The following is a 15,474-nucleotide window of genomic DNA, read 5'->3' as shown; positions in this document are numbered from 1 at the left end:
GAAAGAGATGGGAATACCAGACCACCTGACCTGCCTCTTGAGAAATGTGTATGCAGGTCAGGAAGCAACAGTTAGAACTGGACATGGAACAACAGACTGGTTCCAAATAGGAAAAGGAGTACGTCAAGGCTGTATATTGTCACCCTGCTTATTTAACTTCTATGCAGAGTACATCATGAGAAACGCTGGACTGGAAGAAACACGAGCTGGAATCAAGATTGCCGGGAGAAATACCAATAACCTCAGATATGCAGATGACACCCTTATGGCAGAAAGTGAAGAGGAACTAAAAAGCCTCTGGATGAAAGTGAAAGTGGAGAGTGAAAAAGTTGGCTTAAAGCTCAACATTCAGAAAACTAAGATCTGAATGTTGGCATGGCATCTGGCCCCATCACTTCATGGGAAATAGATGGGGAAACAGTTGAAACAGTGTCAGACTTTCTTTTTTTGGGCTCCAAAATCACTGCAGATGGTGACTGCAGCCATGAAATTAAAAGACGCTTACTCCTTGGAAGGAAAGTTATGTCCAACCTAGATAGCATATTCAAAAGCAGAGACATTACTTTGCCAACACGGGTCCATCTAGTCAAGGCTATGGTTTTTCCTGTGGTCATGTATGGATGTAAGAGTTGGACTGTGAAGAAGGCTGAGCGCTGAAGAATTGATGCTTTTGAACTGTGGTGTTGGAGAAGACTCTTGAAAGTCCCTTGGACTGCAAGGAGATCCAACCAGTCCATTCTGAAGGAGATCAGCCCTGGGATCTCTTTGGAAGGAATGATGCTGAAGCTGAAACTCCAGTACTTTGGCCACCTCATGCAAAGAGTTGACTCATTGGAAAAGACTCTGATGCTGGGAGGGATTGGGGGCAGGAGGAGAAGGGAACGACAGAGGATGAGATGGCTAGATGGCATCACCAACTCAATGGACATGAGTTTGTGTGAACTCCGGGAGTTGGTGATGGACAGGGAGGCCTGGCGTGCTGCAATTCATGGGGTCACAAAGAGTCAGACACGACTGAGCGACTGAACTGAACTGGGGTGGAAGAGGGTAGGTGAGGATGACTATGTTGTTATTAAAAACTCCTTCTGAAAATTTTTGTCAAAATTTGTGTGAAATTTGTAGAAATGTCATATACTCGGTATTCTATGAGCAGAATTTTACTTCATTGTCTCTATTTATATACTTTCTATAATGTGCCCATGTAACTTTTATAAATAAAAGTTATTTATATTATTTTAGTTATTATGGTTTTCAAGTTTCATAATAAGTGCAAAGTTTTCATAAGGGAGTAAAACCTCACTATTAAAGGACTTTTTTTAAGCAATAAGTAATTGCTACAAGTCTTGCTTCTAACTTCATTTTGGCTTGGATTCTTAGATCATTTTTTTCTTCAAAATATCATTTCGATAGGGCTGTCATTTCCAAAAACAAACGACAGCAAAGCTCCCCTGTCTGTGACCGTTAACAAAGTGCCTAAGGCGGTCTGCATGCCTCTTTTCTAGCGTCAGAAGCAAACCTTTTGGGACCAAAGGCTATATTTTTCTACATAAAAAATATTTGAAACCTCATAAATGATTAGCAAATGGGGGAAATATCATAACTAATATGAGCTAGTTAGGGGTTCATATTATCAATTAAAAAAATACCTTAAAGCAAAGGAAATAAACAAAATATCATCTCCTGGTCCTGCCCATGACCCCACTGCCAGGTTTATGCAGCTTCTAATGCACTTTCATACAGTTTTATTTCTCTTAAATGTTCAAATTCTTTAACATTTAGGAGGCATTTGGGATGCAAGGCCTTTAAATCTGTTGAAGTACTACTATGTTGTCTCTAAAGTATTATTCCAGTAGGTTTTTCTTTTTAATGTGAGATTTTAAATTGTTAATTTAATAGCAAGGAAAATAATGCTGATTTTAAGTGTAATTATTATCATCACCATTGTTATCATTACTATGCTTTTGTTTTTATTTAGAAACAGCAGAGTGAGTGTATTTTTATAGACCTCTGCTGGAAAGCCATTAGTGGCATCTCACTCACAGCATAACCCAAAGTCCTCACCAGGACCCCAGCCTCTGGCTCCATCGCTTAAATGATCTCACTCTGCTCCAGTGGCTCAGATCTTCATGTCATTTCTTGAACATCTTAGGTACTTGCGACCTCAGGGCCTTTGCACTTGCTTTTCACCTCTTGGAATGTCTGCACAGACAGCTCCCTTATTTCCATCAAGTTTTTACACACAAAAGCTACCATCAAGTTAGAATTCCCTTGGCACCTATCCAAAATGCCCAACCTTCCATCCCTGCCATTTCACAGTCCGTTTTGTTGCTTTGTTATCTCCTTAACATTTATCTCAGTCTTAACATTCCCAGGTGGGTCAGTGGTAAAGAACCTCCTGCCAGTGCAGGAGATTTGGGCTCAATCCCTGGATTGGGAAGATCCCCTGGAAAAGGAAATGGCAACCCACTCCAGTGTTCTTGCCTGGGAAATCCCATGGACAGAGAAGCCTGGCAGGCTCCAGTCCATGGGGTCGCAAAAGAGTCTGACACAACTTAGCTATTAAAACAACAACATTCTATGTGCTTGCATGCTAAGTCGTCTTTGTCAAGTCCAACTCTGTGCAACCCCATGAACTGTAGCCCGCCAGGCTCCTCTGTCTGTGGAATTCTTCAAGCAAGAATACTGGAATGGGTTGCCATTTCCTTCTCCAGAACATTATATATATTGCCCGTTTTTCCATTCTCTATATTTTACATATGTTTTCCCTAAGCAAGCTTTATTTGAGCAGAAATTTCTGACTTTTTTGTTAATAGCTCTCCTTTCAGCACATAAAACACTGCCTGATCACAGTAGATATTTAGTGTATTCAATGAGTGCAGATAGTTACTGAGATTTATCAAGTGCTAGGCACTATGCTGGAGAAGGCAATGGCACCCCACTCCAGTACTCTTGCCTGGCAAATCCCACGGACTGAGGAGCCTGGTAGGCTGCAGTCCATGGGGTCGCTAGGAGTCAGACACGACTGAGCGACTTCACTTTCACTTTTCACTTTCATGCATTGGAAGGAAATGGCAACCCACTCCAATGTTCTTGCCTGGAGAATCCCAGGGACCAGGGAGCCTGGTGGGCTGCCGCCTCTGGGGTTGCACAGAGTCGGACACGACTGAAGCGACTTAGCAGCAGAAGCAGACATTGTGCTAATGCTGTTGTAAGCATCATTTTATTTAATCCATATGGTAATGTTAGATAGGGTCTATTTTATCCTCATAGACAACCAGTAAAAACCCATGAAACCGATGTCACAGCTTAAGACTTAGAGAGCTGGGTGAGTAACTCGGCCAAGTCTCATAGCAAGTGAGAGAAACAGAACCAGAAGTGATTTCATGCCTGTCTGATTTCAAAGCTGGGCTCTTCATGTCCAACTGGTGACTGACCATCTATTTAGTAGAATAAATTCACTTAGGATTCTATTTGTTGTTAAGGAGCAGACTTTTTTTAATTTAATTTTTTTATTTTTTATTTGGCTGTGCTCTGACTTTTCTCTAGTTGTGGTGAGCGGGGACTCCTCTCTAGCTGCAGAGCACAGACTTCAGGGCACACAGCCTTCAGTAGCTGGGGCATGTGGGCTCGGTAATTGTGGCTCCCGAATTCTAGAGCACAGGCTCAGTAGTTGTGGCGCATGGCTTGGTTACTCCATAGCATGTGGGATCTCTCAAACCAGGGGTCAAACCTGTGTCTCCTGCGTTGGCAGACAGATTCTTTACCACTAAGCAACCAGGGAAGCCCCAGGAGACTTTTTAAAACAAAAATAATAAGAGTTCAGTAGTTTAGGAACATAAAACCTCATGAATAGTGTTTGATGAAAATAAGCCAAAGGCACAGTTATGTTTTTACATAATTTGTTTTGTCTGTGTGTCTTTTTCTTTTACTTATTTTTTGAGTCTTATTGAGATGTAATTAACATACAGCATCAATTAAACTAAGTTTAAGGTGTACAGCATAATGACTTGACTTGTATTATGACATATTTATTCCAATATATTTAGTTAACATCCAGCATCTTATATAGATATAAAAAAAAAAAAAAATGATTTTTTCCCTTGTGATGAGAACTCATAGAATCTAACCTCATATATAATATTTTTAAATTGCAGAAAATACTGGGAAATTCTCAGGAAAATTATAATAAAGTACATCACTACAAGTATGGTCATAATTGTTGTAATGTTACTATAGGTAAGATGTAGTAACAATTCATTCATCAGATGTACCAGACAGATATTTATCAGTGTATATCATTTTTAAAAATCTGCTCCTCTTATGTCTCCCATCTCCTTTTCAGACCCGCCACCTGTGCTTCGTGTTGATGACCGGCAGAGGCTCGCGAGGGAGCGGCGTGAGGAGCGGGAGAAACAGCTAGGTATGTCCCTTTCAAAGACACTGTTGTTGAAATGTTACTTTTTCCCCCCTAGGATAATGGATACTTAACATTAAGCAAACAGACATTTCTATAATAGCCATGCTCTCTTGCATGCCTTTATGAGTTTTGCTGATGGATTGGGAGACAGAATTTAGAATGTGATATAAACATAGAACCAAATTTTTACCCACAATGAAGTCCAGCCCAAGATTAGGGAGATTTTCATTTCTTGGTGTAAGACAGTTTCATCTGACACTGGAGGAATGTATGTATGAGAGGCATAATGGCTCAGCTTACATTTTACAACTTAAAAAATACCAGGAGAGTAAGCATAGGGTTCTTTTTATGTGCCAGTTATGAGACTGTTAGTGCTAGGGCACTCACTGCTTTCCACGTTAAAAAGAACACTGCTGCTGAATTTATAGACAGATGCTACCAGTATGCTGCCAGGAAAAACACAAGACCTGAGCTGCAATGTCTGACTTTTCTTTTGTTACCCAAGGCCCTTGCAAAAGTTTAAGAACTGCAGTATTTGCCACACGATCAGCTAGAAAGCTGGGTCACGGGACTAGCTGATCAGGAAGCCAAGATCCAAGCACTCAGCGATCATCTTCTAGAGCATTGAGCAAGGATATTGGTGCCAGCTCCTCCTTTGCCTGAATGTCCATTTATGCAAAGTTTGCCAAGACAGGATATTCTCTTTATGTGCCTTGGAAAGATGAAATGTCTAGTCATGTGTCTCAGTGTTTCCAGGGTGTCTGATATTTTAAAACCAGAACTGACTTAGGTTGTCACAATCTTTCCAGTGGATGACTTATAACTTTTCTAAAGTTCTACTGCATTTTATAAGAGTTAGTGTTTCAATTGGAGAACCCAGCCCCATATCCCATCTCTGATTATTTGTATTCAAGAACCCAGATTTGTGAGGTTCATTGGAAGCTGGTTTTCCAAAGTCTGTTGACATTGTTTACATTCTTTGAACACAGGCCTCTTTCTCTCCCTTGCCATCATGGTCATGTGAGGTTATTTCTTCTGATGCCAAGGTTTTTCCAACACAAATTTCAATGACTTGCTGGAAGTTAACAAGCTGCATTTCTCTGTGTTTAAAGTTTGTGCCTACGCTTGAAGTTCCCCACCTCTGGGAGGTCTCCTTCCAGCCACTGGTTCCTGGAGAACAGGGCTACCTGTGGCGTGTTCCACTCCTCTCTGCTTGGAGTGCTGTGCAGTCTGGATTTCTTCCTTTTATGAACTGTGCCTACTGCTCCCCAGGCAAGGTCAGTTTGACAAGTGGATCAGAACTGAGAGGGAAAGAAAGGCAGAGCTACAGAAGCAAGAAGAGATTCCAGATGAGCATAAAGCAACAGGCTGCTGCTCCAGAAAGTGGAAGTGAAGTCGCTCAGTCGTGTCCGACTTTTTGCAACCCTATGGACTGTAGCCTACCAGGCTTCTCTGTCCATGGGATTTTCCAGGCAAGAGTACTAGAGTGGGTTGCCTTTTCCTTCTCCAGGGGATCTTCCCAACCCAGGGATCAAACCCAGGTCTCCTGCATTGCGGGCAGATGCTTTATCCTCTGAGCCACCAGGAAGCTGCTTCAGGGTGGTTGGTATTTACACTCTGGTTTTGAATCCATCCAAACAGGGAAAAGCACTCTCCCCCATCCACCCCATCCCTGTCGGGTTAGGCTTCACCCTATTAAATATCTCCTTACCATCCCAATGTGGATTCATAGCTGTCTGAGTTAAAGGAGCTCCATAGGGTGAGGAGACTATTCCTTTATGATTTAAATCCCATCAAGAATTAGCTTTTACACCTTAACTCATGTCTTTCCATTCGGGTTTCTTTGTCTTTCAAATCCAGGTGTTACTAGTTTTATCATGGAAAGCATGATTATGCTGGTCACACAATAATGATTTCCCTTCTTATGCTATAAAGTTGTATAGCTCTGAGCCTGCAGATTCCCTCTGTAAGTTGCCTTGCTTAATCTGTTAAGTGGCTGGGTTTCTTCTTAATATATAACCCCATATTTTAAAGCATATTTCAGACCATACATCAGTGGTGTAGAACGTGCATCATTAATTTATATATTTTAAGACTGCTATTTGCCAGGCATATAGCATATTTGCTATATGCGAAAAAGATGAATAAAGGTTGAGACCCAGCCCTCCAGGGTTAGCTGCAGTCTAGTGGGAGGTGGGAGAGGGTAGATAAACACACAGCAATTCTAATAGAGGATGGTATTGAAGGAGTGCACACATGGGGCATTGAGAACCCACAGAAGAACCTAGCCCAGCCTGGGGATGTCAGGGACCACCTGAGCTTCCAGCTAGAGGATGAACAGAGTCATCCAGGGAACTAGAAGAGATGGGGACTGCAGAGCAGTGGTGCGAGGACAGGTGGCAAAAGGGGATTTGGTAACAGATCCAACATCTGTTCATCATCAGATTAATATATGGGTCAAAGTAAAGTTCAAATTATTATATTATCCTGTGGTCACAACTTATTTGGTGAGCTAGTAGCTCAGACAATAAAGCATCTGCCTGCAATGCGGGAAACCTGGGTTCTATCCCTGGGTTGGGAAGGTCCCCTGGAGAAGGAAATGGCAACCCACTCTAGTATTCTTGCCTGGAAAATTCCATGGACAGAGGAGCCTGGCAGGCTACAGTCCATGGGGTTGTAAAGAGTCGAGCACAACTGAGCGACTAGCACACCCAGCGTATTCTAGGCTTTGTTTTTCTTCCTTCTTACCCCTGCTATATTTAATACTACAGTTTCCTTACTTTTGATCTCTTCTCTTGTTGTTGACAGCCATAGTTTTAATGAAGTAGCATTTTATTTATTGTATTTATATTTTATTTTGCTCTGCACTTTTATTTTTATGTTCTTATTTTTCCTGCATTAATTGTATTTCCTTTTAAAATTTTAAACCAATGTGTTTTGGCCTCTTCTTTTCCACTTAAGTTCTCTGAGTAGAAATTAATCTTCAGAAATACACAAACATGGAAACGTGGCCTTACGTTTGTGAAGAGTCATCTAAAACCTAGCATCTGATTTAAGCTGTGCCTTAGAATACAAAAGGGCTATTTCTAAAAGATTTTAGTACTAAGAGAAGATCAAAGGGCATCTGATAAACTACCCATAAACTGTTAGCAGAAACTATGATGGCAGCGGAATAGTGTTTTTTAAAAAATGGCAGGTAGGGTGGAGGAGTGGCTATTATCTCAAAGATCTTTGGAGTGTGCTTTTTGAAAACACAAAAGCAGTTGATAATATCAACTGTTACCAAGCTTTCAAAGTTTAAAGCTTTCCAAGTATAAAGGAAAAAAAAGAATACATCTCAGAAATTCCAACAAAGCAAAGTTGAAAGCAATTGGCTGGTGAGATTCATTATTTACTGTTGAATGTAGGCTGAAATTAATATTGAAGTCATTGAAGTTTTTTTTTTAAGACCACATTTTAAAAAGCAAAGTAGAAAGAAGGAGAATAAAGATCTTTGCTTTGGGTGACATGTCATGTCTGTATTGTTTTGCAAACAGAGGGTCTGTTGATAACTTTCTGTGGGTTAAATCTCTGAGTCATGCTTTAATGCATTGTGATAGGATTATGTCATGTGGCCTGCTGTTTCTACATTATCCTTCAATTTATCACATAAAATCAGGCATAATTCTTGAAGTGAGGGACTGTTCTGTTCATTTGGTTGGGCATATATACTCTGAAAGCTTTATTTTTCTGCCTTAAAAGGTTTTCTCATGAAGAAATGTCCTCAACTAGTCTATTTCATTTGACTCTAATTCAGGTCATTCCTTCAAACTTCTCTCTTGACTTCTGCATATTTTTTACCATCTCTCTTCTAAGCTTTAATTTTGTTTTTTTCCTGGGCTAGGTGGGGAGAATTGTATTTGTTCTCATGATTTCTACTCTCCTGTGTTGATATTATGGGTTCCACATTCCCAACTCACTCTTTAAGGTAGTAGATGCTTTCCTATCGTCTAAAACTCAATCAACTTCTATACAGTAAGTTGTCCATCGACTTTCACTCCTCTGAGTCATTGCTGTGTACCAGTCAGTTGCACCAATATGCCTTCCACCCTTCCCCACCCCCACAGCATTATTTTTCAGGTCTTTTTTTTTTTTTAATACTTTCTGCTGCTGCTGGAGGCACTGGCATCTTTCTGACTCCCAGCCTTAACTACTGAATCTTTTGCAGGATAAAAAGTTCTCTTCCCGGTGGTCCAGTGCTGTGCACTGCCTAGTCTCCATGCTGGCCTGTTGAGCCACTTGTAGGGCCTACTGGTCAGTCTGGACTCAGCCTAGTCTTCTAGTGGTGGCTTCAGGTTTGTAGGTGGAGGTTGCCTCACAGCCTGTCCCTAAACACATAGTCACAGGTCCAGTGCTCCTCTGTCTTCAACAGAGGGCTCAGATCCTTGCCTTTAAATTTGCTGCTTCTGCTATCATCCTACTGCAGACTTTAATAAATTTGGACTTTAGTTACCCAAAAGTGTCTCACTGACCTACTTGGTCCATCTGTCACATTCAGTACCAGTCCTTCTTTTTGAAGCCTTCCTAGTTTTTATGATCGTTTCCCTCTTGGAAACTCTCATTTTCTTACTATATATTGTACCTTGCATAACTATCATGTTTTAGCTGTTTTGTATGTTATTGAACTTGTCTAGTGGGACTTTATAGAACGTTCTAATTGTATATATTTCAAGCTTTTAAAGAATATGGTCATAGTCTTCTAATTCTTTTTATCCCAGTACATAGGGCTAAATATAAAACAGGTGCATAATTTTATGACTATCCTCAAGCCTTTAATTAAATACTAATAATATTATTAATAATAATCATGTTAATTGAGCACTGACTATGGGTAAAGCAATGTTCTAAGCACTTCACTCTGTATTATCCCGTTTAGGAGCAAATTAACACAATGGTTGTACTTTCTGTTGTGTAAGCCTGCCATAGTTGCTGATGTAAGTTATTTTATGCATTGTCTTTTTTTTTTTTAAAATGCAATGGGATAATTTAGCTTAAGGAAGGAACTGGACCCTTTTTTCTTTCTGCCGTATCAGCTGTTTATGTACAGGGTCACCAAGATCCATGTTTACATTCTGCAGCAAATGGCGATGCTGTTACACAGAGAGCAGTCCCTGTGCTTTGTATTCAGGTGGTGGGTTTTTTCAGGTTTCAGAGCTGGGCACATACGCAGCTCTCGTGTAGAGGACGAGCCTTTCTGCTTCCACATACAAGCAGGGTATGTGCATGCTGTGCTCACTGTCCACTTGACATAGAACCAGAGGGTAAAGGTAAGTGTTGGAGCAGATTCTGACATCTTTCTGAAAATACTTTGTGGCATTGACCGTTTGTTAACCTTGGAGTCATTAAGAGTCTGTAAGAACTTGGAATAGATCCTGGTTACTAACCTGTCTTCTAAAACATCTGCAAGAATCAAAGCATGTGAAATTTATGTAATATAAATTTTTGACTTTAGTAAAGTAATACCACCACCACTACCACCACCTCCTTTTTAAGAAGCTATTTCATGCTATTTTAATTCACGTATTCATTCACCTAGTATTTGATATGGGGTCACTATTGAGCTAGAAATCCTGGGGCTATTGAAGTGAAAGATCAATTTTCTAACCTCCTAGAACTTACATTGCTATGCCCTCCACCTGGAATATTTGGCCTGAGAGATGCATGTAAATAATTTTCTCTCCTCCTTCAGGTATTGTTTAAATGCCATCTCTTTAGTGATGCCTTCCCTGGCCATCTTCCTCAGATTTGCAGCTCCCCAAACTAGCAACCTCTATTTTTCTCCATGTCATTTGCAACATCTAAACATGTATATATTGATATTCTACTTGTTTATTGTCTTGTCTGCCTTCACTGGAATATAAGCTTATTATAAGAAAGGACTTATGTCATTTTTTTTAACTTCTGTAGCCTAGTATCTAGAAAAGTGCCTGGCACATAGTTGATGTCTAACAGCTGTTGGTTGAATGGTAAGCGAATAGTCTGTGCATTTCAATGTATATGCCACAGGTATACTGCAAATTAGTTAGATATTACCAAATTATCAGGTAATATCTGTCCTTATAAATCCAGTCAAACAAGTCTGAAAATCTCATTCTTAAGCAGTTTCTCAGTTAGATGAACAAGGACACAAAGATAATCTATATAATGGTTGTACCTTGAAACTACTTGGTCTTCATATATGTTATGAAACTAATAATCCTACAGTATGCTGACAAATTCTAAGGAATATATGAGGAATATTGAGCAGGCAAGTAGTCTTCTGTGTTTAGGAAGATATAAGATTTCCCTTTTTGAAGGTGATACAGATTAAGTTTGAGGTAAGACTCTGATGCTGGGAGGGATTGGGGGCAGGAGGAGAAGGGGACGACAGAGGATGAGATGGCTGGATGGCACTGACTCGATGGACGTGAGTCTCAGTGAACTCCGGGAGTTGGTGATGGACAGGGAGGCCTGGCGTGCTGCTATTCATGGGGTCTCAAAGAGTCAGACACGACTGAGCGACTGATCTGATCTGATCTCATCTGATCTGTTGGATCAGAGGCTTTTGAGAGTCTGTAAAATCATGAAAGATTATCAGTGAATTGTATGATTGACTCCTGTAGCTCATGAAGAAAAAAATTAAATTTCTCAACTCTCTCATTCAGTTCATTCATATTGGGTTTTGTGGCTAAGTTCAAAGCTGTGCAAGATATCTGTCAGAATGTAATATATTAGAAACAACCATAAGATAATACAAAAAAGATTCTCACATTCAATTAGATTATATTTGCCTTGTTTCTCAGATAAATTCACCAGACTTTCTTGCCCCTCCAGTCATAACTTTTCTGCTTTGCCTCTCTTCCCACTCCCAGTTTCAGCATGTTGTCAACTCAGGGGCAGCAGTGTTACTAAGAGTGTGGTCAAGACATACATGATCATTTCAATCTGGCTTAGAATGTTCGTCTCAAAAATGTTGATAGAGTAGAATTAATTAGTAAACAACCAGTGATGCTGTACTCTGATTAGAATCACAAGTGAAATTGTCCCTGGTTTCATACTTCACATTATCATTGCTAGACATATAAGGAAGTCACTGGTTTTGACAAAACTGTCCTCAGTACGTACACACACACACACACACACACACACACACACACACACCCAAAACCCAGACTTTGGGCTTCGGGCAAGCAGTCTTTCTAGTCCAAATATATGCTGGATAAAACTTTGACAGATCTGTGGTCATCTGTGGCTTCTGGTTTCCTAAAGTTGTCTCTTGATGAATAGAGTGTACAAAATCTCTCAAGGCTGCCAGGCAGGCTGTGAACAGCCAAGGGTCAGAGTACATGTGAGTGGGAGGCATACGGACATGAGCGCATACTGCAGCGCTGCATCAGGAGTCAGGAACAGGACTGGGAAGAATAAACGCTTGTTGTGGAATGGATTAATTAACTCACAGGCTGAAGCTTTAACATCAGGTGAATCACTGTGACTAAGCAGCCATTATTTATTTCTCCCAAGTTTACTTTGCCTGTAAAGCTCACAGTCTTAAAGCCTGAAAAGTAAGGGGTCTTGTAAACGGATGATGAAGGCCAAGAGTGATGTGAGAAAATCAGGATCTTCACGTTGGGTGCCCACTTTCTCCCGGTCTAGAGGAGGAGCCTTAGTCATGGGAAGTATTCCCAATCCTGCCTTTTAGCATAATGGTTCCTTGTTTGTTTGTAGAGTCAGACAGTCCAGAGTTTGGATTCCAGTCCCCCCGCTGACTTACTGTGAGACCTCAAGCAGGTTACTTCCCTTCTCTGTAAGTTTAATAGCAGTGTCTCCCTTGCCAGGTGGCTGTGAAGGTAAAGCCTATAAATCACTGGTGTCAGCATAAAGAGCTGAGCACAGCTCACCATGACGACTGTGATGATAAAGGTGAGGATGGCAGGTCAGGTGACTCCAGAGACTGGCTGACATGCCTGGGACTGGAGAAACCAATGCTTCTGAGCTTCGGGGACGCAGAGATAGAGGGGCATTTGTGCTTCCTGGTCGAGTAGGCTGGGCTCAGTAAGACAGTGAGGGAAGAGGATGGCAACATTTTTGGAGGAGTAAAAGTAGATTAGGGTCGAGGCAGTGAGAGTCCGAGGACAATCATTGCTTTGTGTGCTTTAGCAAAACTCTATTGACTTAAGCCTAGCTAAACACTCCATTGAGCCTAGCTCTGAAGATAAGAAGTCCTGGGACAGTGCTGCTCTCCCGTCTCAAAAGAAAATGTCTTTCACAGGTATAAGCACCTCAGCTCTGCCCTAGCAGCTCAATCTCATTAGTCCACCACTGTGTCCAGGGATGAAGACAGTAGGAAGTCCCCTCAGGCAGGAGATGCAGCGTAGTGGGTATCCTACAAGGTCACCTTTGTTACCAGGCAGTTCTCCAGCGTAATATTCAAATGAGAGGACAGTGGAAAACAGTTTAAATGACTGGTTGAAAAGGCTTTGAATTAACACTAAGGCTCAATATAAATCACTTTGCTTGGAGGTCATATAACCCTTTAATTCCTTAGCTCATTCCTCATCAGACTTACTTTAATCATTTGCTAAACTAGTCATTGTTTTATGTGGGGAAAGACTCAGAAACATGTAAGAGCAGAGTAATTACCATCTGGCGTACAGGTAGGAGTGCAGAGGAACTATGGGAGTGACCTTGGTGCCAGGGAAGGCTTTTCAGAGGAAGAGCCGTTTGACCTAGAACTTGAATGATGACTGAAGTTTGACTGGTGGGAAGAGGTATTTGGGGCAGGGGTAGCACGTAAAAATGTAGAGGATCATATGGTCAGTCAAAGGAGCTGAACTGGGGGACAGGGGGCACTAACAGATCCTCAAGCAGGACTATGACATTAGGTTTTGTTTGGGAGTGGGGCCAGTGGCAGGGGGAGGGAGATGTCTGAGAACAGTATGCAGGATGGTTGTGAAGAGGAAATAGACTAAACCCCAGGAGTAAGAAAAAAATGAGGGCTTAAATCCAATTGAGTCGGAAGGATGAGAGAGAAGACACTAAATTCTGATGTAAAATGAGAAGGTCAGTTGTGGAAGTGTTGAGTTGGGTTGGAACATCCATGAAGGAGAAATTGAGGGTGACTCCAAGAGATCTTCGTAAACTCTTGGGAGGTCGTGTATCTGCTTTCAGAGTGGAGAAGGCGGATCAGGTTCTGGTTTGAGGTAGAGATAATGAGTAAGGTTATGTGATGGATCTGACCAGGAAATTCAAGAGGAAATTTTAAACGGGCAGTTGTGAATTTGGAGGAAGTATTGTAGGGTAACTGAAAGTACAGGCTTTACAATCAGAGCTGAATTATAATTTCAACTCTTCCTCTTTTAGACACTGTGATCCTGGGAGAGCTATTTAACTCCTTTGGTTTTTTTTTTATTATTATTTCATTTTATCTTTACTGCCAGACAAAATGGAATTATTATTCCACATTTATTACAATTTTGTTTTCATTTGCCTGATAGCTTTTGTTCATTCATTATTTTATGATTTTTTTTAACACTTTGTTTTAGGTTTGTTTCTTTTAAACAACATGTTGTTGTTCAGTTGCTCAGTTGTGTCCTGCTCTTTGTGACCCCATGGACTGCAGCATGTCTGGCTTCAACATAACTTGGGCGTTTCAGATTTTGGCCTGGTCTAAAAGTCTCAATCTTAACTAATAGGCTTAGTTTTATTCCTTTTAAACTTTCTTTTTTCCCCTTGCGATGGTAGGGGTAGGGTTGGTGGTGTGGAGGTGTAGAGGTTACATGTGTTGAGTCCCTACTGTGTACCTGGCACTCGCTGAACACTTTATATGTTACCGTGGGCTCATCTGGCAACTCTGGCGGGAGGACGGTTGGAGGTAACAAGGAGTCCCTCTGTAATGGGAGTGGTGGGAAGGGGGAGCTCAGGTTCCTGTGAAGCCAGAGCTGCTGCTCTATCCAGTACCCTTTCACTTCAAACTCCTTTTAGTTCAGGAGTCACTGTTGCTTTAGTACAAGAGTCAAGTTTCTAAATAGAGTCCAGGTTGACAGTGGATTTCCCCTTTGTGTGTCACTGACCAGCTGTTACAGGGTCACTGAAGTATAACCTTGGTGGCAGCAGCTCAGGGATGGGACTGGATTGTTCATGTCCAGGGGCCACAATGGGTTTTCATTTCATTTTTATATTATGATCTCAGAGTCCAGGAGAAAATCCTAACGTCACAAGAGCAAAGGTTAATGATATTCACCACAGGTCCTTTTTGGACATGTTATTCATTCATAGAGCTCTGTGAAATTAGTGATCGTTAATGATTTAAATACTGAATGAGCTGTTATATAGTCTGTTCATACTGCCATAGCAGACTACCATAGAGTGCATGGCTTAAACAACAAATTGTTTTTTCTTAACAATTCCAGACGCTGGAAAGTTTACGATCAAGGCTCTGGTAGGCTTCCATTCCTGATGAGAGCTCTCTTCCTGGCTCATGGATGGCTGCTTTGTTCTCACCTGGTCTGTCTTCTGAGCATGAAAAGAGAGGAGAGGGAGCTCCCTGGTGTCTCTTTTTATAAGGGAGTAATCATTTGAAAAGACCCTGATGCTAGGAAAGATTGAAGGTGGGAGGAGAAGGGGATGACAGAGGATGAGATGGTTGGATGGCATCACCAACTGGATGGACATGAGTTTGAGTAAACTCCAGGAGTTGGTGATGGATAGGGAGGAATTTGGTGCTGCGATTCATGGGGTTGCAAAGAGTCGGACACAACTGAGTGACTGAACTGAACTGAATCCTGTTGGATTAGGTCCCTACCCTTATGACCTCATATAATCATGACCATCTCCTGAAGGCCTTAGCTCCAGATACAGTCACTTTGGGCAATAGAGATTCAGTGTACAAATTGCTGGGAGAGGAGACACAGTTCAGGCCATAGCAAGTGTTGATTTCTTTTTCTTATGCTCAGAAGCCTCATTTCTTAATGAGAAAATACAAAACTTTGATATTATATATCATCCACAGGGAATATTTTAAGTAACTAAACCTCTTAGGA

General features: G+C 41.2%; 1 protein-coding gene across 5 annotated transcripts in view; it reads left to right on the top strand.

Annotated features, from left to right (window-relative positions):
• MAP7 (microtubule associated protein 7) overlaps positions 1-15,474 on the top strand; it is a 177,614-nt gene that overhangs the window by 121,798 nt on the left and 40,342 nt on the right. For all 5 annotated transcript variants that reach the window (XM_070376747.1, XM_070376744.1, XM_005899102.3 and 2 more), the window contains exon 3: positions 4,343-4,420. In XM_070376747.1, coding sequence (XP_070232848.1) covers positions 4,343-4,420 — 78 coding nt within the window. The remainder of the gene's footprint in view (positions 1-4,342; positions 4,421-15,474) is intronic.

This window comes from Bos mutus, chromosome 9, assembly GCF_027580195.1.
Source record: "Bos mutus isolate GX-2022 chromosome 9, NWIPB_WYAK_1.1, whole genome shotgun sequence".
Lineage (NCBI taxonomy): Eukaryota > Metazoa > Chordata > Mammalia > Artiodactyla > Bovidae > Bos > Bos mutus.
This window is presented reverse-complemented; position numbering and strand designations above follow the sequence as displayed.